This window comes from Oncorhynchus mykiss, chromosome 5, assembly GCF_057628025.1.
Source record: "Oncorhynchus mykiss isolate SJ-2025 chromosome 5, ASM5762802v1, whole genome shotgun sequence".
Classification (NCBI taxonomy): domain Eukaryota; kingdom Metazoa; phylum Chordata; class Actinopteri; order Salmoniformes; family Salmonidae; genus Oncorhynchus; species Oncorhynchus mykiss.
The window spans coordinates 88071654-88094338 of NC_143026.1; the positions used below are offsets into that span (position 1 = coordinate 88071654).

At 43.5% G+C, this 22685-nt stretch overlaps 1 protein-coding gene across 1 annotated transcript in view; it reads right to left on the minus strand.

Annotated features, from left to right (window-relative positions):
- The window catches only part of ror1 (receptor tyrosine kinase-like orphan receptor 1), a 288092-nt gene extending 269439 nt beyond the window's left edge, over positions 1-18653 (minus strand). The window contains exon 1 of the mRNA XM_036978628.2: positions 17894-18653. Coding sequence (XP_036834523.2) covers positions 17894-17999 — 106 coding nt within the window. The 5' untranslated portion in view covers positions 18000-18653. The remainder of the gene's footprint in view (positions 1-17893) is intronic.
- Between the last annotated feature and the right edge of the window lie 4032 nt (positions 18654-22685).

The following is a 22685-nucleotide window of genomic DNA, read 5'->3' on the forward strand; positions in this document are numbered from 1 at the left end:
AACACATCCAGCCAGTTTACTGTATTCTGGTTAACACATCCAGCCAGTATACTGTATTCTGGTTAACACATCCAGCCAGTATACTGGTTTCTGGTTAACACATCCAGCCAGTATACTGTATTCTGGTTAACACATCCAGCCAGTATACTGTATTCTGGTTAACACATCCAGCCAGTATACTGTATTCTGGTTAACACATCCAGCTTAAGTGGATCTCGTCTCAAGTAAAAATCTTTGAGAAATGGAGAAATCAGGGCTCCCCTTCAAAATGTTCACTCACTGGTTAGCACATCAAGCCATCTTTTGTAAAGCCTTTGTGACTACGCAGGGGACATTGAGGTGGGTGAGATCTCTTTCCCAGGTTTGAGGGCGTTTTCAAAGAGGTTGGGGGGGGGGGGGGGGGGGGGGTGCAGAGAGAGCTCTAACTCCCTAAGTCTTCTCTCTGTTAGTAGGCTTGGATCTCAGCCTGGTCCCAGCCTGTTCCAGCCCTGTCCTGGCCCTACACTGTATATCAGCATTGGTTCCCATCTGTCAGCACATACTTGGGCAGAGTCTTCGTGGGCCGCCGCTGAGACCTTGGATAATGATCACTCAGAATGAACCAATTTTAGCCTTTTATTAGTGGATTCCTTGGTCACAGAGTTATCTCTACTCACCAGAGAGCAGAGGACAGGGAGAGAGGGGGAGAGGAGTATGGAGAGTGAGAGGCAGAGGGGAGTATGGAGATAGAATGGGAGAGGAGAGTATGGAGAGAGGGAGAAGGGAATATGGAGAGAGTGGAAGAGGGGTGTATTGGGAGAGGGGAGTATGGAGAGAGTGGGAGAGGGGAGTATGGAGAGAGTGATAGAGGGGAGTATGGAGAGAGAGAGAGGCAGAGGGGAGTATTTAGAGAGAATGGGAGAGGAGAGTATGGAGAGAGAGAGGGAGAGGGGAGTATGGAGAGAGTGGAAGAGGGGTGTATGGAGAGAGTGGGAGACGGGAGTATGAAGAGAGTGGGAGAGGGGAGAATGGAGAGAGTGGGAGAGGGGATTATGGAGAGTGGGAGAGGGGAGTATGGAGAGAGTGTGAGAGGGTAGTATGGAGAGAGTGGGAGAGGGGAGTATGGAGAGAGAGAGGGAGAGGGGAATATGGAGAGAGTGGAAGAGGGGTGTATTGGGAGAGGGGAGTATGGAGAGAGTGGGAGAGGGGAGTATGGAGAGAGTGGAAGAGGGGTGTATTGGGAGAGGGGAGTATGGAGAGAGTGGGAGAGGGGAGTATGGAGAGAGTGGGAGAGGGGAATATGGAGAGAGTGAAAGAGGGGAGTATGGAGAGAGTGGAAGAGGGGTGTATGGAGAGAGTGGGAGAGGGGAGTATGGAGAGCGTGGGAGAGGGGAGTATGGAGAGAGTGGGAGAGGGGAGTATGGAGAGAGTGGGAGAGGGGAATATGGAGAGAGTGAAAGAGGGGAGTATGGAGAGAGTGGAAGAGGGGTGTATGGAGAGAGTGGGAGAGGGGAGTATGGAGAGCGTGGGAGAGGGGAGTATGGAGAGAGTGGGAGAGGGGAGTATGGAGAGAGTGGAAGAGGGGAGTATGGAGAGAGTGGGAGAGGGGAGTATGGAGAGAGAGAGGGAGTCAGAGAAAAAGTTTAAATTGTCAAAATAGTTTCTATTGATGCCAGGATGTTGGATGACCTTTGTCTGCTCTAGCCTAGTGGAGACTCCTGCTACACACACAGGCAGGCTCAAAATGCCATGCCACCCCAGTCAGTCTTACAACCCACTCAAGCAGTAGTTAGAGCTCCACAAGCACCTTGTTTCTGAATGTAGTGGCTGAGCAAACAAGGACTGCTGTCTAATTGTTAGCCACTGATGGGAACAATGTGACGATGGTTGAGCCTATACAAACAGGTTGTGTCCTGCTCATGTCTGTCTGAATGCAGCGCGGAGGCTGTGAGTTTGAATCCATCGTATATTTGAAAACCACTTCTTATTTGGAATTCACTTACTGTAAAACTTCAATTAATAGCCTGGGAATTTAATTGCTTAAATCCCTGAACACAACAGGCGCTTATTTGAGCCAGGCATCTATTTCCTTAATGCACACAACTTTTGCTCATTTTGCATAGTTAATTGTTTAACTCCAGCATTCACTTCCAACATTTTAATCAATGTCATCATTTCCTGCACTAACGTGTTATCATTTATACACTGTGTTACATTTTGTACGTTTGTCTTAGTATGCCACTATTTAGGAAAAAAATTGATTTTCTTGACAGAATAATTATTATCATCTTTGACTGTGCTTTTTCGCCAGTTCTTACTTTCGAGGGCAATTGATCGATTTCTGGGGATCTGTATTCACAAAGTTGTTGACTGTTCTGTGCTTGCCAGTTACTGTAGCTAGCCATTAGCAGCTAATGGCTAGCAGTTTCTTACTAGCGATAAAAACTAGAGGTCGACCGATTGTGATTTTTCGATGCCGATACCGATTATTGGAGGACCAAAAAAAGCCGATATCAATTAATCAGACAATTTTTATATATATTTTGTAATAATGAAAATTACAACAATAATGAATGAACACTTTTATTTTAACTTAATATAATAAATCAATAAAATCAATTTAGTCTCAAATAAATAATGAAACATGTTCAATTTGGTTTAAATAATGCAAAAACACAGTGTTGGAGAAGAAAGTAAAAGTGCAATATGTGCCATGTAAAAAAGCTAACGTTTAAGTTCCTTGCTCAGAACATGAGAACATATGAAAGCTGGTGGTTCCTTTTAACATGAGTCTTCAATATTCCCAGTTAAGAAGTTTTAGGTTGTAGTTATTATATGAATTATAGGACTATTTCTCTCTATACCATTTGTATTTCATATACCTTTGACTATTGGATGTTCTTATAGGCACTATAGTATTGCCAGTCTAATCTCGGGAGTTAATAGGCTTGAAGTCATAAACAGCGCTGTGCTTCAAGCATCGCGAAGAGCTGATGGCAAACGCAGGAAAATGCTGTTTGAAATCAATAAAATCAATTTAGTCTCAAATAAATAATGAAACATGTTCAATTTGGTTTAAATAATGCAAAAACACAGTGTTGGAGAAGAAAGTAAAAGTGCAATATGTGCCATGTAAAAAAGCTAACGTTTAAGTTCCTTGCTCAGAACATGAGAACATATGAAAGCTGGTGGTTCCTTTTAACATGAGTCTTCAATATTCCCAGTTAAGAAGTTTTAGGTTGTAGTTATTATATGAATTATAGGACTATTTCTCTCTATACCATTTGTATTTCATATACCTTTGACTATTGGATGTTCTTATAGGCACTATAGTATTGCCAGTCTAATCTCGGGAGTTAATAGGCTTGAAGTCATAAACAGCGCTGTGCTTCAAGCATCGCGAAGAGCTGATGGCAAACGCAGGAAAATGCTGTTTGAATGAATGCTTACGAGCCTGCTGCTGCCTACCACCGCTCAGTCAGACTGCTCTATAAAATATCAAATCATAGACTTAATTATAATATAGTAAACACACAGAAATACGAGCCTTAGGTCATTAATATTGTCAAATACATAAACTATAATTTAGAAAACAAAACGTTTATTCTTTCAGTGAAATACGGAACCGTTCCGTATTTTATCTAACGGGTGGCATCCCTAAATCTAAATATTGCTGTTACATTGCACAACCTTCAATGCTATGTCATAATTATGTAAAATTCTGGGAAGTTAATTACGGTCTTTGTCAGGAAGAAATGGTCTTCACACAGTTCGCAACGAGCCAGGCGGCCCAAACTGCTACATATACCCTGACTCTGCTTGCACAGAACGCAAGAGACGTGACACAATTTCCCTAGTTAATATTGCCTGCTAACATGAATTTCTTTCAACTAAATATGCAGGTAAGAAAATATATACTTGTGTATTGATTTTAAGAAAGGCATTGATATTTATAGTTAGGTACATTGGTGCAACGACAGTGCTTTTTTCACGAATGCGCTTGTTAAATCATCCACCGTTTGGTGAAGTAGGCTGTGATTCGATGATAAATTAACAGGCACCGCATTGATTATTTGCAACGCAGGACAAGCTAGTTAAACTAGTAATATCATCAACTAGTGATTATGTTAAGATTGATTGTTTTTGATCAGATAAGTTTAATGCTAGCTAGCAACTTACCTTGGCTCATTGCTCGCGTAACAGGTGGTCAGCCTGCCACACAGTCTACTCGTGGAGTGCAATGTAATCGGCCATAATCGGCGTCCAAAAATGCTGATTACCGATTATTATAAAAACTTGAAATCAGCACTAATTAATCGCCCACGCCGATTAATCGGTCAACCTGTAATAAAAATGGATGTTACCATATTTTTTTGAGTCATATTACTGAATTATTTAATGTAACAAATCAAACATTAAACCTCGTAAACAATTCATGGTAATTCATGGTAACCTCGTAAACAATTCATGGTAATTCATGGTAACCTCGTAAACAATTCATGGTAATTCATGGTAACCTCGTAAACAATTCATGGTAATTCATGGTAACCTCGTAAACAATTCATGGTAACCTCGTAAACAATTCATGGTAATTCATGGTAACCTCGTAAACAATTCATGGTCATTCATGGTAACCTCGTAAACAATTCATGGTAATTCATGGTAACCTCGTAAACAATTCATGGTCATTCATGGTAACCTCGTAAACAATTCATGGTAATTCATGGTAACCTCGTAAACAATTCATGGTAATTCATGGTAACCTCGTAAACAATTCATTTAGATCAGGCGTTTATTTGAAACATATTCTGAAATGTGTGCCACTGCCCGGCTATCACTGGTCTCCTGTATTCTCCCCTACCGCCATTTTCCCCTTCCCTTCCTCTCTTCCAAAGGGACTCAATCAGTAAAGTAATACTCTATATTTGTTTTACAACCAAATTTCAACTGACTTCTTCCAATCAATGCTCATTTGATGGGTTAAGAGTCTACAGCAGAGAAGAAACATCTTCTTTCCTCTTTCTCAAACTACACAAACTCTTCCAGGTGTCCCAAGACAGAGGCGGATTACTCATGACGTAACATTGGTCATCCCTCCTTTGATGCACGGAAGCAAAACAAATCGACCAAGCATCAATTATCATTCCAGAACAGTGGGATTAGAACGGCCTAGACTTTCCCAATCCCGTTATAAATGTCTCATAGATCTGCAAAAGCATAAAGTACATGGTGCATTCGGTGTCCAGAGTCGGCTTGTTCAACCACTGGCTTAGACCTAACCCTCTTTAAAATAACTAATCTTCAAAGAGAGGAGAATTCCTAGACTTCAGACTACAACGGGATTATAGTTTCTATGGCTACTGATAGTAATTACCAACCAATAAAGAAGGAGAGTTAAACACACTTTTGTATGTTAAACAAACAGGGGTGAATAGAGGTGGAGAATTCCTAAACAGCTTAATGTGGAGGCCAAGCAGGGTCATGCATGTTTAGACTCTAGCCTCGCAATGAACCCAGACAGCCATACATCTAGGGCTAGGAGAGAGAGTCACACACAGGGACATAGACACACTCAGACACACACAGTCTGCAAAGTCGGCTTCACATTTTAAGTCTTGAATCTACTTTGTCATGTCAGGATACTAGCTTTATATAGAACAAAATAGCACCAAAAAAGGTATAGTACAGTGTACCTCCAAATCAACTTTGCCCTCGTACCCCTATGTCCCCCCCTCTGCTCACAGAGACTGTGGCAATAAGGAAACATGGTAAATAAGGAAACATTGCCCTAACATAGCTCCGTAACGAACACAAATCATTAGACGCCCGTAAAATTAAATTTCCTGCAATCCAAGCTGGCCTGTTTTAGCACTTAGAGTGTTCATGGGAAGTTAGTTGGACAGACGCTATTCTCATCAGAAACACCTGTAGAGAGGAGAGTGCTACCTCGACTCAACATGTGAGAGAGAGAGAGCGAGAGAGAGAGATGGGGGGGAGAGAGCGAGATAAATAGAAAGACAAAGGGAAAAACAGAAATAAAGAGAGAGAGTAAGAGCTGTCAAGAGGGAAATAAACATGACCTTTCAGCATAAATCGAGAACATTAACACAGAATCATGACAAATGCTTAAAAAACAGGATTCTACCATGGTGTGAAACCTTTGTGGTTTGATACAGTATATGCTATTAATCAATATAAAGTGATGCCTTGTAACACATTTCTAATTCATGGGACTAAACTGATGGTTCAGTGGTTTGCACAGCCCCCAGCAGAAGGTCTGAGGTAGGGGAGAGAACAGAACAGGAGCTGGATTGGGAAAGCCCAAAGCTGTCGCTGAACAACTATTCCTTTCTGCCTTTTTCCTCTCACTCAGAACTCAGTGAGTAAACACACACAGCCATGCCAAGAACAACCTGTCAGTCAACTCAGATAACAGCAGCCAAGCGTGGATCCATGGCCAAACTGAACACTACAAGAGCCAGGTACAGTACTACATGATTCAGGTACAGTACTACACGAGTCAGGTACAGTACTACACGAATCAGGTACAGTACTACATGAGTCAGGTACAGTACTACACGAGCCAGGTACAGTACTACACGAGCCAGGTACAGTACTACACGAGCCAGGTACAGTACTACACGAGTCAGGTACAGTACTACATGAGTCAGGTACAGTACTACACGAGCCAGGTACAGTACTACATGAGTCAGGTACAGTACTACACGAGCCAGGTACAGTACTACACGAGTCAGGTACAGTACTACATGAGTCAGGTACAGTACTACATGAGTCAGGTACAGTACTACATGATTCAGGTACAGTACTACACGAGTCAGGGACAGTACTACACGAGTCAGGTACAGTACTACACGAGTCAGGTACAGTACTACACGAGTCAGGTACAGTACTACACGAGTCAGGTACAGTACTACACGAGTCAGGTACAGTACTACACAAGCCAGGTACAGTACTACACGAGTCAGGTACAGTACTACACGAGTCAGGTACAGTACTACACGAGTAAGGTACAGTACTACACGAGTCAGGTACAGTAGGGCTGCTACACCATGAAGGAGAGGGACAGAAATTAAAGACAAAAAGAGAAAGATGGAGTGATGGCAAAATGGCGCAGGAAGAAATGGCAGCAGTTTCACGTGCTCCCAACCAATTGTGCTATTATCTGGGGGGTTTTCGAGTAATTTGTAACTTATTTTGTACATGATGTTTTTGCAACCATATTTTATGGCAAAAAAGAGCTTCAGGATATCAGGACAGCGATCACTCACCTCGGATTAGACAAAGAGCTTCAGGATATCAGGACAGCGATCACTCACCTCAGATTAGACAAAGAGCTTCAGGATATCAGGACAGCGATCACTCACCTCGGATTAGACAAAGAGCTTCAGGATATCAGGACAGCGATCACTCACCTCGGATTAGACAAAGAGCTTCAGGATATCAGGACAGCGATCACTCACCTCGGATTAGACAAAGAGCTTCAGGATATCAGGACAGCGATCACTCACCTCGGATTAGACAAAGAGCTTCAGGATATCAGGACAGCGATCACTCACCTCGGATTAGACAAAGAGCTTCAGGATATCAGGACAGCGATCACTCACCTCGGATTAGACAAAGAGCTTCAGGATATCAGGACAGCGATCACTCACCTCGGATTAGACAAAGAGCTTCAGGATATCAGGACAGCGATCACTCACCTCGGATTAGACAAAGGTTTTTTCTTCAGTAAGCAGGACGCACAAGACATACTCCAAACACCCGACAAGGCCAACATCCCAATTATTTGCAAGTGGAAGAGATGTCGGCACAGAGGACACGGATGCCTCGTTAGGATCTGCCGAAGGCGAGTGGGAAAGCTGCCGTTACAGTCAATATTACTCGCCAACATGCAATCATTGGACAATAAATTAGACGAGGTATGATCACGAATATCCTACCAACGGGACATCAAAAACTGTAATATCCTATGTTTCACGGAATCGTGGCTGAATGACGACATGGATATTCAGCTAGCGGGATATACGCTGCACCGGCAAGATAGAACAGCACACTCCGGTAAGACAAGGGGGGTGGTCTGTGCATATTTGTAAACAACAGCTGGTGCACGAAATCTAAGGAACTCTCCAGATTTTGCTCGCCTGAAGTAGAGGATATTGTGATAAATTGCAGTCCACACTACTTGCCTAGGGAATTTTCAGCTATACTTTTTGTGGCTGTTTATTTACCACCACAGACAGATGCTGGCAGTAAGACCACACTCAGTCAGCTGTATAAGGAAATAAGCAAACAGGAAACCACTCACCCAAAGGCAGCGCTCCTAGTGGTCGGAGACTTTAATGCAGGGAAACTTAAATCAATTCTACCTAATTTCTATCAACATGTTAAATGTGCAACCAGAGGGGAAAAAATTCTAGATCACCTGTACTCAACACACAGAGACGCGTACAAAGCTCTCCCTCGCCCTCCATTTGGTAAATCCGACCACACCTCTATCCACCTGATTCCTGCTTACAAGCAAAAATTAAAGCAGGAAGCACCAGTGACTCGGTCTATAAAGAAAAGTGGTCAGATGAAGCAGATGCTAAACTACAGGTCTGTTTTGCTATCACAGACTGGAACATGTTCCGGGATTCTTCCGATGACATTGAGTCACTGGCTTTATAAATATGTGCATCGAGGACGTTGTCCCCACAGTGACTGTACGTACATACCCCAACCAGAAGCCATGGATTATAGGCAACATTTGCACTGAGCTAAAGGGTAGAGTTGCCGTTTTCAACGTGCAGGACTCTAAGCCGGAAGCTTATAAGAAATCATGCTATGCCCTGCTACGAACCATCACACAGGCAAAGCATCAATATAGGGCTAAGATTGAATTATACTACATCGGCTCTGATGCTCGTCTTATGTGGCAGGGCTTGCAAACTATTACAGACTACAAAGGGAAGCACAGCCACGAGCTGCCCAGTGACACGAGCCTACCAGACGAGGTAAATCACTTCTATGCTCGCTTCGAGGCAAGCAACACTGAGGCATGCATGAGAGCATCAGCTGTTCCGGACGACTGTGTGATCACGCTCTCCGTAGCAGACGTGAGTTAGACCTTTAAACAGGTCAACATTCACAAGGCTGCGGGACCAGACGGATTACCAGGACGTGTGCTCCAGGCATGTGCTGACCAACTGGCAGGTGTGTTCACTGACATTTTCAACATGTCCCTGATTGAGTCTGTAATACCAACATGTTTCAAGCAGACCACCATAGTCCCTGTGCCCAAGAACACGAAGGCAGCCTGCCTAAATGACTACAGACCCGTAGCACTCACGTCCGTAGCCATGAAGAGCATTGAAAGGCTGGTAATGGTTCACATCAACACCATTATCCCAGAAACCATAGACCCACTCCAATTTGCATACCGCTCAAACAGATCTACAGATGATGCAATCTCTATTGCACTCTACACTGCCCTTTCCCACCTGGACAAAAGGAACACCTATGTGAGAATGCTATTCATTGACTACAGCTCAGCGTTCAACACCATAGTACCCTCAAAGCTCATCACTAAGCTAAGGATCCTTGGACTAAAGACCTGCCTTTGCAACTGGATCCTGGACTTCCTGATGGGCCGCCCCCAGGTGGTGAGGGTAGGTAGCAACACATCTGCCACGCTGATCCTCAACACTGGAGCTCCCCAGGGGTGCGTGCTCAGTCCCCTCCTGTACTCCCTGTTCACCCACGACTGCATGGCCAGGCACGACTCTAACACTATCATTAAGTTTGCAGAAGACACAACAGTGGTAGGCCTGATCACCGTCAACGACGAGACAGCCTATAGGGAGGAGGTCAGAGACCTGGCCGGGTGGTGCCAGAATAACAACCTATCCCTCAACGTAACCAAGACTAAGGAGATGATTGTGGACTACAGGAAAAGGAGGACCGAGCACGTCCCCATTCTCATCGACAGGGCTGTAGTGGAGCAGATTGAGAGCTTCAAGTTTCTTGGTGTCCACATCACCAACAAACTAGAATGGTCCAAACACACCAAGATACTCATGAAGAGGACACGACAAAGCCTATTCCCCCTCAGGAAACTAATAAGATTTGGCATGGGTCCTGAGATCCTCAAAAGGTTCTACAGCTGCAACATCGAGAACATGACTGGTTGCATCACTGCCTGGTACGGCAATTGCTCGGCCTCCGACCGCAAGGCACTACAGAGGGTAGTGCGTACGGCCCAGCACATCACTGGTGCTAAGCTGCCTGCCATCCAGGACCTCTACACCAGGCGGTGTCAGAGGAAGGCCCTAAAAATTGTCAAAGACCCCAGGCACCCCAGTCATAGACTGTTCTCTCTACTACCGCATGGCAAGCGATACCGGAGTGCCAAGTCTAGGACAAAAAGGCTTCTCAACAATTTTTACCCCCAAGCCATAAGACTCCTGAACAGGTAATAAAATGGCTACCCGACTATTTGCACTGTGTGCCTCCCCTCTTTTACGCTGCTGCTACCCTCTGTTTATCTTGTATGCATAGTCATTTTAACTATTCATTCATGTACATACTACCTCAATTGGCCCGACCAACCAGTGTTCCCGCACATTGGCTAACCGGGCTATCTGCATTGTGTCCCACCACCCGCCAACCCCTCTTTTCACGCTACTGATACTCTCTTTTCATCATATATGCATAGTCACTTTAACCATATCTACATGTACATACTACCTCAATCAGCCCATCTAACCGGTGTCTGTATGTAGCCTTGCTGCTGTTATAGCCTCGCTACTGTTATTTTTCACTGTATTTTTACTGTTGTTTTTATTTCTTTACTTACCTATTGTTCATCTAATACCTTTTTGCACTATTGGTTAGAGCCTGTAAGTAAGCATTTCACTGTAAGGTCTACACCTGTTGTATTTGGCGCACGTGTCAAATAAACTTTGATTTGATTTGAAAGAGAAAGAAAAGAGAAATAGAGAGAGACAGCAAGAGTGATCCTGGGATGAGTTTGGAAAGAAGAAAAAAAATATATATATAATAATAATAATAATAATATAGAGAGAGAGAGGGAGAGAGAGAGGGAGAGAGAGAGAGAGAGAGAGAGAGAGAGAGAGAGAGAGAGAGAGAGAGAGAGACAGAGAGAGAGAGAGACAGAGAGAGAGAGAGAGAGAGAGAGAGAGAGAGAGAGAGAGAGAGAGAGAGAGATGGGAGAGAAAGAAAGAGGCTTTATTCTCTTTATTCTTTTGGAACTTCTGTGAGTTTACACTGTACATTTTATATGTTTATTTCACTTTTGTATATTATCTACTTCACTTGCTTTGGAAATGTTAACATGTTTCCCATGCCAACAAAGCCCTTACATTGAAATTGAATTGAGGGGCGGGGGGTGAGACAGAAGGAGAGTGATCCTGGTATGATTTTAGTTTAACGGCTAGGAGTGGCGCAGCGGGTGCCTGCCAAGTGCCAAGGCTTCCCCATCCAAAGCCCTGATGTCATGGGTGGCAGTGAGGGGCCTGGCTACCTTTCCTCAGACAGACCGTTTATCAGATATATGAGCCAGCCAGCCAGCCAGCCAAGGCCAATGTGTGGTTCAACATTAACCCCATCACCAGTCACCAACAACGCTGCTCTCTACTCTCCTCTGCTCTGTTCTGGCTCTCCTCTCCTCTCCTCTCCTCTCCTCTCCTCTCCTCTCCTCTGCTCGTTTCTTCTCTCCTCTCCTCCGCTCTCCTCTGCTCTGCTCTCCTCTCCTCTCCTCTCCTCTGCTCTGTTCTGGCTCTCCTCTCCTCTCCTCTCCTCTGCTATTTTCTTCTCTCCTCTCCTCCGCTCTCCTCTCCTCTCCTCTGCTCTCCTCTCCTCTCCTCTCCTCTTTTCTCCTCTCCTCTCCTCTCCTCTCCTCTGCTCTCCTCTGCTCTTTTCTTCTCTAATCTCCTCCGCTCTCCTCTCCTCCGCTCTCCTCTCCTCTCCTCTGCTCTTTTCTTCTCTTCTCTCCTCCGCTCTCCTCTGCTCTCCTCTGCTCTTTTCTTCTCTCCTCTCCTCTCCTCTGCTCTCCTCTCCTCTGCTCTCCTCTGCTCTTTTCTCCTCTCCTCTCCTCTCCTCTCCTCTCCTCTCCTCTCCTCTCCTCTCCTCTCCTCTCCTCTCCTCTCCTCTCCTCTCCTCTCCTCTGCTCTGGGGAAGCATTTATGAGTGAAATGTTCCAAGATGGATATGATGCTGTGGGAAATTCTAAATAAAAGCCTTTCTTCGTGGAGAGAAATTTGACACTGCCTGTCACAATCCTCTGTTGACTGATAAGCAGAATGTATTAATTTATTTTTTAAAAGCCTGCTAAGATTGGGTATTTATCAGCTCTAAGACAGCGTGGCAATGTACAAAGGCCTAATTGTGGGCGGTGAGAGATTTACCAGTCTGCATGCGACGGGGTTCCATAAGTCCTTAAAGCAATGCAAACAGGTTTTAGAGATTTACACTGACACATTTACAGCTGAATTTAAAAAGTAATGTTTCATTCCCACTCCTGTGAAATGAAATATAGCATGGTCCCCACGTATTAACCTGGATAAATGCTACTAAGCGAGGAAAATTGTAATTTAAAAAGTCAAAATGTATATCTCTTTTTACTACAAGGCATTTCCTAATACCTACATTAGTGCATAGCCTACACAACCCATGAGGTGCATTAATGCACACTTTACTTAAATAATGAGTGTCGTTCTTCTATCAAAGAACTGATTATTTAGGCTAATTGTTGACACAAGTAAAGTAAGTTAGGCCCTTAGCTCCACTACGAGCTCTAACGAATATGTCCAAGAGGATGCTTCTTAATCTACAGCAAAAAGCCAACCACTCTTTGAGTCCATAGATATCCAGAGGAGATGTTGTCTCTGCCATGCCCTCACCTCCGCTGTGCAGTGCAGTCAGACAGTAATTGCAGGAAAGGGGTTTCCATGCTTGGCTTCAGATCGCAGGGGAGAAACTTTATCAAACCCTCTCTCTAGCCCAGAGAGAGCAGAGACCAAATGAGGATATGACATGAGAGTGAACAATGTTTAGCCTCAATGAATCATAGTCTCCCAAGAGTCAAGACTCCCAACCAGAAAAACACTAGGCTTAGCTTTCTGTGGGGGTTGTTTCTTAGAAGGCTTTAAGATGAAAATATCATGCGGTTGTAAGAAGGAATAACTTACAGTAAAACTGCAATCTATTGCAATTTACAGAACCTATTTATCACAATCTAATATCTAAGAAACAAACCTCTGGGTTATTTTCCAAAACCACCCACATTTTACAAAGATTTGGGATTAAACCCACCCACATTTTACAAAGATTTGGGATTAAACCCACCCACATTTTACAAAGATTTGGGATTAAACCCTCCCATAATTATGTTTTTTTCCTTCACTAAATTAGGCTACTGGATAGTATTTTCAGTAGTAGCCTAACATACCTGGTTGCCAGTCTACAGGAATAATAGTGCCACTGGTATGCTATCAAAGATCGATAGGAAACACTTGTGATCTCATTTTCTTTACAGTCTTTAGTTTATTTAGTAAATATTTTCTTAACTCTATTTCTTGAACTGCATTGTAGGTTAAGGGCTTATAAGTAAGCATTTCACGGTAAGATCTATATACCTGTTGTTTTTGGTGCATGTGACAAATACAATTTGATTTGATTTAATGATGTCATTGCGCTGGGAAACACAAGCGGAAGTCAGTAATGAAAGTAATCAGTAGCTCTACTGCTGCTGATAATTGTTACACTACAAACCCAAACACACAACAACCACAACTTGACGAGACCCACTGGGCACAGACGTCAATTCAACATCTATTCCACGTTGGTTCAACGTAATTTCATTGAAATGATGCAGAAACAACGTTGATTCAACCAGTGAGTGCCCAGTGGGGAGGGGAAACAAATTAAATAAAAAATGGATGCCTGATAGTGCATTCAAGTTCATATTTCTGCTTCTCATATCTGACCATCCGTTTAATGTAACACTGCACGAAATAATAACTGAGTAAGAATTGTATAGCCATCTATTACTGTAAGTAACCACCACTTAAACAATTAGCCAAGACAAGACATCATCTTCAAAACATGGTGTATGTTGAGCAATATAGCCATATAAACTTGGCAAACATATGATGTGAATAACAAAAGGTAAGTAGGTAATTGCTAATGCATGACATGTTTTACACACTGTTGTTTGAAAGTAACGAGGGACCAGCTGAGAAGTGTATGATTTATGACTGAGGACTGATTCATAGAAGGTGTGTGCCTTTATTATCTTTCCAGATGCTTCACACTGGACCAAAACTGTCACAAAACACACACACACACACACACACATACACACACACTAACCCCCCCCCCCCCCCCCCACACACACACACACACACACGTACATACACTACAACCATTACATCTGTTTCACACATATAGTTCCTTCACATTCCTGAACGTCTGAGAAGGCTTTTAAAGATACAGCAATGGATGGCTGAGTTACAGTACCATGCATTAGGAGGAGAGAGAGAAGAGAGGGCTAAGAGCTCAGCTATCAGAGCTGAGGAAGAGGACAGGAGGCTTCCTGCTAGAGACAGAGACTGCAGTCCAGACAGGGTTGTTCAGAGGCAAAGTGCCTTTAGTGTCAACAGTTCTGTCTTGTTGAAATCTGTACCCGAGGCAGTTCCACCCAAATGATTTATAGCCCTCTGACTGTTATGACATGTAAGAGACTCTGTATCATGGCAGATTGAGAATGTGTTTCTTTCCACTCCCCTTTTCCAGTCTGCTGAAGAAGTGGAGATATGAAATGGTTACGAGGGTTTGATCCCCCCCTTTTCCTGTTCTATCATAAAATCCTATTTGATGAACACATAACTCATCCAGTCATGTTTCTTGGATTACCATTCCTGGCTCCTGACACTAGTCTAAGAGAGTGGCATGTCAGAATATGGCCTTACTGCCTCCTCCAACCTTTGTAAATAATATACCAATCCAATAGGGAGGACTGGTGTAATCCAAACAAACCTAGACACATCCTCTAGCAGGCAATTAATAACACATAGACAAACTGGGTAACAAACTAAAATCCTATTCAATTCACAAGAGGGCAAACCAAAATTGCCCAATGACAGCACCTCTCTTCCAAACTTTTAAACTGTGGAAACTAGTGATGGGGAAATAAAATCGATAGTTACATATCAGATATTATTTTTGACGATATATTGCATCGTATCGCAGTGTTTCCCCTATATTCATTTAACAGCGGCGGGTTGTTCCACCCCAAAAAATATGATAAAAAAATGGGAAGGTAAAACATTTTCAGTGAAAACTTTAATTACTAAAACCAGGGGCCTCCCGGGTGGTGCAGTGGTCTAAGGCACTGCATCGCAGTGCTAGCTGTGCCACCAGAGACTCTGGGTTCGAGCCCAGGCTCTGTCGCAGCCGGCCGCGACCGGGAGGTCCATTGGGCGACGCACAATTGGCCTAGCATCATCCAGGTTAGGGAGGGTTTGGCCGGTAGGGATATCCTTCTCTCATCGCGCACTAGCGGCTCCTATGGCGGGCCGGGCACAGTGCACGCTGACCAGGTCGCTAGGTGCACAGTGTTTCCTCCGACACATTGGTGCGGCTGGCTTCCGGGTTGGATGCTCGCTGTGTTAAGAAGCAGTGCGGCTTGGTTGGGTTGTGTTTCGGAGGACGCATGACTTTCGACCTTCGTCTCTCCCGAGCCCGTACGGGAGTTGTAGCGATGAGACAAGACAGTAACTACTAATAATTGGATACTACGAAATTGGGGAGAAAAAAGGGGAGTAAAAATAATACTAAATTAAATGTAAAAAATTACTAAAACCTGATATAAAGTATTTAGAAAGGATAATAATATTTCTAAGATCATCTTTGAGAACTAACAACCACCAAAATAAAAACTAGACAGACGGGGACAATCTAAAATGAGTCACTCAGATAGCATAAGAACAATGCATAACCCCTGGAAATTAGCTTTAAAACTGCACATTTTCTCTCAGCCCCATGTGTAGAATTGCAGGAAATTAACTTCAAAATAGCTAAATCTGTGGCCAAGAGGAGGGCCTCTAAAATTGTTCACGCCATTGGCCATGCCTCTAAAAGAGGAGGGCCTCTAAAATTGTTCACGCCATTGGCCATGCCCACTAAGCCCACATGCCCACTTGATTTATAATCTCCAGTATATTGAAATACAAAAGGACTCTTCTTCTCCAGGCATGATGAAGAGGATAACTATCTCAGTCCCAGCTGGAGGTCCATTGTGAGTGTCGATCCATTTGTGATTTAAAGCAAACTCAGCAATACAATGCTGACTGATGCTGAGAGTAATGAAGTTTTTCGAAAGGGAAGAAAATGTCTTTGTTGGAACAGACTCACTCCGTCAGAAATGTAAGGCTAATCACTGTAGTCAAATAACAAACAGTAGCCTAGCTAGACTTGTCGTGTGTCTAAAAGTATTGTCTTGCAACGTTGTCTTCTACAATCTCTATAGGCCTAGTACCTTGTCCTGCACACACTGGCAGTGAGGAAGTTAATTAATATATCATGTTGTTTACATTTCTGTCACAACAGTTGTGATTTCAGGGACATAAAGTGACTTTATAGCTAATAGTATCCTTTCACTAAGTCATCACAAAGCCAAACAATCACTCTCCTCCCCACACTTAACCTGTGAAAGGTTATAAACATCCTGTGGCTTTATATAAGCTTTATAACAGCTGTCTAGCGGGAGGCAGGTGCCCAGATGGTGTCAAGTAGTTTCCATTAGGGCCCGGAAATTGCCAGGGACCTCACGATATAATACTATCACGATACTTAGGTGCCGATACGATATATATTGCGATTCTAACGATCCTCGTGATTCTATATGTGTTACTATTCAATACTGTGATTTTATTGTGATTTGATGTTGTTCACCATATGTCTGCTGCAGAGGGACAAGAGAGCCAGGAGACTAAGAGTGTTGATCAGTCATGGAAATACAAGTGCTAAAAACAAATTGTCTCCCTATTTAAAAAGTGCAGTTACAGCCAACTAACGCAAAAATAATATTGCAATATTGTCAATATGATACATTGTTTCCTCTAGGATTTTTTTCAGCAGCGGTGGCAAAGTTATTGTGGGCATGTGGGCATGTGGGCTTAGTGGGCATGTGGGCTTAGTGGGCATGTGGGCATGGGAGCATGTGGGCATGGGGGCATGTGGGCAATACTTTTAGACACACGACAAGTCTAGCTAGGCTACTGTTTGTTATTTGACTACAGTGATTAGCCTTACATTTCTGACGGAGTGAGTCTTTTCCAACAAAGACATTTTCTTCCCTTTCGAAAAACTTCATTACTCTCAGCATCAGTCAGCATTGTATTGCTGAGTTTGCTTTAAGTCACAAATGGATCGACACTCACAATGGACCTCCAGCTGGGACTGAGATAGTTATCCTCTTCATCATGCCTGGAGAAGAAGAGTCCTTTTGTATTTCAATATACTGGAGATTATAAATCAATATTTCAATTGGCTTTGTTTAAAATATAAACGACTTGGCGGTAAACAATACTTGATCAATGAAGATATTATGTGGAACCAAGTAGCCTATTTCGAAGTCCAAGAAAACAACGAATTGAATATCCATATAACCATCTGAATTTTGTTTTATTAACGGGGGGGACAAATAAAATTAGGAAAGGAAATATTTTGCAGAGACACGTCAATCGAATACATCGATAGGCTTACGGCTAGTGACCAATAGCCTATGTATCACCATACGAATGGCATCAAATATGAAAATGCATGGCATTCAAATTTGCGTGTGTTTCAGATAATATGACATTGTAACACTGTAATAAAGTCACATTCTTACGTGTCGCAGTCATCTCTAGGACAGCCAGGAGTAGCACGATGGTTCGGATAATGTGGAGCTGACATCTCGGAGGACGGTGGGTCACTGTTGCTTTAGCTGGATACATTCCTCCGATTCTATTATAGTTCCTTTACACCCACTACAACCGTAATCTCACGTGCAAACGTTGATTTAAAAAGAAGACACACAAATATGTATATAATAACTGTCTACGCACTCGTCCTTATCCTGTGACTGTGTGTAGTAGAACGCACGAAGTTCTCTCTCTTTCCCCGTCTCCTCTCTCTGACCGCCGGAGTCCCACTCTTCTTTCCCTGTCTCCTCTCTCTGACCGCCGGAGTCCCACTGTATTCTTTCCCTGTCTCCTCTCTCTGACCGCCGGAGTCCCACTGTCTTCCTTCCCTGTCTCCTCTCTCTGACCGCCGGAGTCCCACTGTCTTCTTTCCCTGTCTCCTCTCTCTGACCGCCGGAGTCCCACTGTCTTCTTTCCCTGTCTCCTCTCTCTGACCGCTGGAGTCCCACTGTCTTCTTTCCCTGTCTCCTCTCTCTGACCGCCGGAGTCCCACTGTCTTCTTTCCCTGTCTCCTCTCTCTGACCGCCGGAGTCCCACTGTCTTCTTTCCCTGTCTCCTCTTTCTGACCGCCGGAGTCCCACTGCCTTCTTTCCCTGTCTCCTCTCTCTGACCGCCGGAGTCCCACTGCCTTCTTTCCCTGTCTCCTCTCTCTGACCGCCGGAGTCCCACTGCCTTCTTTCCCGCTCTGAGCGCACGCTCACAAAACCTCGTCTTGCACGAGCCATCTGGCTCTGATTAGTGCTCGATGTGTCGCCACCTTGTGTTGAAAATACACAGTTCTTTGCGCAACCAAAGTGTTCAGATCGCACCAAGGAAAACGTGATGCATTGCGGTCTATTTATGGTGTTTGAAGTTCATTTATTCATTCCCATATGGGTGGGCTATACTAGCATAGCAGACATACATAAGAACCTATTCTAATTGCTGTAACAAAGCTGGAGTAAAAGTAGGCTAGCCTACTTCAGGTCATGCAAAAGTGTGTATCAATCAATTAATCATTTTAGAAAATAATAGCAGCAGTTCCAATTCACTACAGAAAAATAGATTATTGCAAAAATATTTGTATCACTAGAAAGACATGAGCAGGTTGATGTGGGTTAAAGAAATGATTCCAGCATACACAATGTTGGAGCACAGCCAAGAGGTTGAAATTGGTAACATGTGGAATGAGACATCACACACTCGATCCAGGGCCAACTAATGTAGAGTTTACAGGATAGAGCTTATTCATTGTCATGAATTTGAAAGTGATGCATGCTCTTCTGAACAGGGGAAGGGAGATTAAGGGAGAGAGAGGGGGAAAGATTTGTGACCTGTTGCCACACAAAAAGGGCAACCAGTCATGAACAAACACCATTGTAAATACAACCCATATTTATGTTTATTTATTTTCCCTTTTGTACTTTAACTGTTTACACATGATTATAACACTGTACATAGACGTAATATGATATTTGAAATGTCTCTATTCTTTTGAAACGTGTGTGTGAGTGTAATGTTTACTGTTAATTTTTTATTGTTTATTTCACTTTTGTTTATCATCTATTTCACTTGCTTTGGCAATGTAAACATATGTTTCACATGCCATTAAAGCCTTTTGAATTGAATTGAACTGAAGAGCAATGAAGGGAGAGAGGGAGAAATTAAGAGATGGAAAGAAGGGAAGGGAGAGGATAGATGAGAGAGCGAGGAAGGGAGGATAGAGGGATAGGGAGGGATAGAGAGAGAGAGAGAGAGAGAGAGAGAGGAAGGGAGGATAGAGGGATAGGGAGGGATAGGGAGGGATAGAGAGAGAGAGAGAGAGAAAGAGAGAGAGAGAGAGACAGAGAGAGACAGAGAGAGACAGAGAGAGAGAGAGACAGAGAGAGATACAGAGAGAGTGAGAGAGAAAGAGAGAGAGAGAGAGACAGAGACAGAGACAGAGAGAGAGAGAGAGAGAGAGAGAGAGAGAGGAAGCGCGGATAGAGGGATAGGGAGGGATAGAGAGAGAGAGAGAGAGAGACAGAGAGAGAGAGAGAGAGAGACAGAGAGAGAGAGAGGAAGGGCGGATAGAGGGATAGGGAGGGATAGGGAGGAATAGAGAGAGAGCGAGAGAGAGGGGGGGGGGGCGTTGGGGCAGTTGGTCTGGGAACATATGGTTACAAAACAATAACAACACACACCTACACCCTGCACAATCTCGGCCTCCAACTAACTGAAAGCAACATTATAATAAATTCCAAACCTTTTATAAAAGCATATCACCATCTCCAAACTTTACACCCTGTTTAATTTGACCTATACACACTTCACCCATTAGACACACTTTATCAGTGTCAGAGTTGTCTTTCTAGTACCTGTGGGGGAGAGAAAAGTGAATGGTAGACATTTAGCATCTCCGGGTCCCACATCCTGACCTGCTCCTGCTCGTTAGGCCATCTGGCGGCGGAGACATGAAGAGCTATGAGCGCTCTGCTGTTTGTAGTGACAGGGCTATGATGACTCACAAGTCCACCATTTCACTTCCCATTTCCCAACTTCTCATCAGCACTGGCCGGCTGGCTGACTAGCTGACTGGCTGGCAAGCTGGCTAGCTGGGACATTTGCCAGTCTGTATAATCTGATCCAACTCCTCCATCTGCATTTGATAGTGTTTTTCTTCCTGTTATAGAGTAAGACAGATAGGGATTGTCAGTGTATCTTCTGGAGAACACTCGTGTGTATATATATATATATATACACACACACACACACACACACACACACACACACACACACACACACACACACACACACACACACACAGTACAGGTGCATCAAAGCTGGGATCGAGAGACTGAAAAATAGCTTCTATCTCAAGGCCATCAGACTGTTAAATAACCATCACTAGCCGGCTTCTACCCGGTTACGTAATCCTGCACCTTAGAGGCTGCTGTCCTATATACATAGACTTGGAATCACTGGCCACTTTAATAATGAAACACCAGTCACTTTAATAATGATTAAATCATGTTTACATACTGCTTTACTCATCTCATATGTACTGTATATACTATATTCGATCCAATTGTATTTTGGTCAATTCCAATCCGACATTGCTCAATCTAATATTTATATATTTTACTATTAGATTAGTGTGTATTGTTGTGAGTTGTTAGATACTCTTGGAGCTAGAACCACAAGCATTTCACTACACCCGCAATAACATCTGCTAAATATGTGTATGTGACCAATAACATCTGCTAAATATGTGTAGGTGACCAATAACATGTGATTTGATTTGACACACGTCTCAAGAGAAAGGACACACATCCATGGTAGCTGCAACAGAAACAACTGAAACATGTAATAATGCCAACTCAAGCACTGCTTCAGTCCAGCCATATTACCAAAGCTGTTTGATTGCAAACACACACAATAAAGACATGCAAAGGTTAAGGAAAATCGTAATAAAGTAACAAGATAGTTTTGTATAAACTCAAAGATTTCTGCTGTTTTCTTTGGAATTAGACATCCCGGGCCAGGGAAGCTACAAGGAGAAAAAATAGAAAAGTTGAATGTCTCTCTCTACTCCCTCTCTCCTCCATGATTACATCTAATATTAAACATTTGTAAGCCATTACTACAGGGTTGGTTAAGTAGCAGAAACATTTACGAAAAGGTATGTTTTTTTCTCTGTGAGAGAATCTTTAAAATATGACTCTTAAAATTGCAACCATGCACGACAAAACTCATCTAATTCTAATGGGAGGGGAGATGGAGGTCTGGATTATGGTCTCTTTTGAAGAGGGGATCCCCCGGTTCTCTGTGGATGGATGGACACACGGGCACACACACACACAGAATGACTGAGGTCTCTGTTAAAAGGCTGACACGACCTCTGATGATGTTGTCTCAAAGCAACTTCAACAGACGCCAGAAGGAAATGAAAATAATATTATTCTCTCTCCTTCTCTCTCAAACCTGGCTGCCATCTACTCTCTTTCTCTTCAGGTAACAACAATCACTGTATTTGTCCAACCGTCTGTCTGACTGGAAATGTGTTAGCACTTTGTGCTCCTTACTGTCACTGGCAATAGATGTACTGTAGTTTCTGCCCCCACCCTCATTTTGGACTGATAAGGTGACATCATCACTAATGGCAGACAAAATAAAAGTGACCTCACTCTCCCCCTCCCTCTCTCTTTAGGGTTCAACTATGTAGTACCCTGGCCTACTCCACCCCACTATGAAGTAAGTGCATCTTGACTGAGGGGTAGGCATTATGCAGCACCCATCTGTTACTCTAGAGACATTTACATTTGAGTCATTTAGGAGACACTCTTATCCATAGCAACTTAGTGAGTGCGTCATTGTTTTTCTTTTCATACTGGTCCACCATGGGCTTCTAACCCACAACCTTGGCATTGCAAGCACCATGCTCCACCAACTGAGCCACACGGGACCAAAGAAAGAAAATAAAAAGGAATAACAAACACTTTTCTCTTCCCTCCATTCCAATGTAAGAGGGCTGTAGGGGAGGAGGAGCAGGGAGGCAGGGAGGAGGAGGTACACTGTGTCTGGGTGGTCCCTCGCTTGCATTTTCTCAATCTGTCAGCCTTCCAATGACAGTTGTGTTTCTGAGTGACAGGCTAACATGCCGGATGGTGTGAAAATGTCAGAAGATCAGCCGGTGTTATCCTTCTCCCTAGTGCCCACACTGCAGATCATTAGGGACATGGGGGTAAGAGGGGGTGGAGG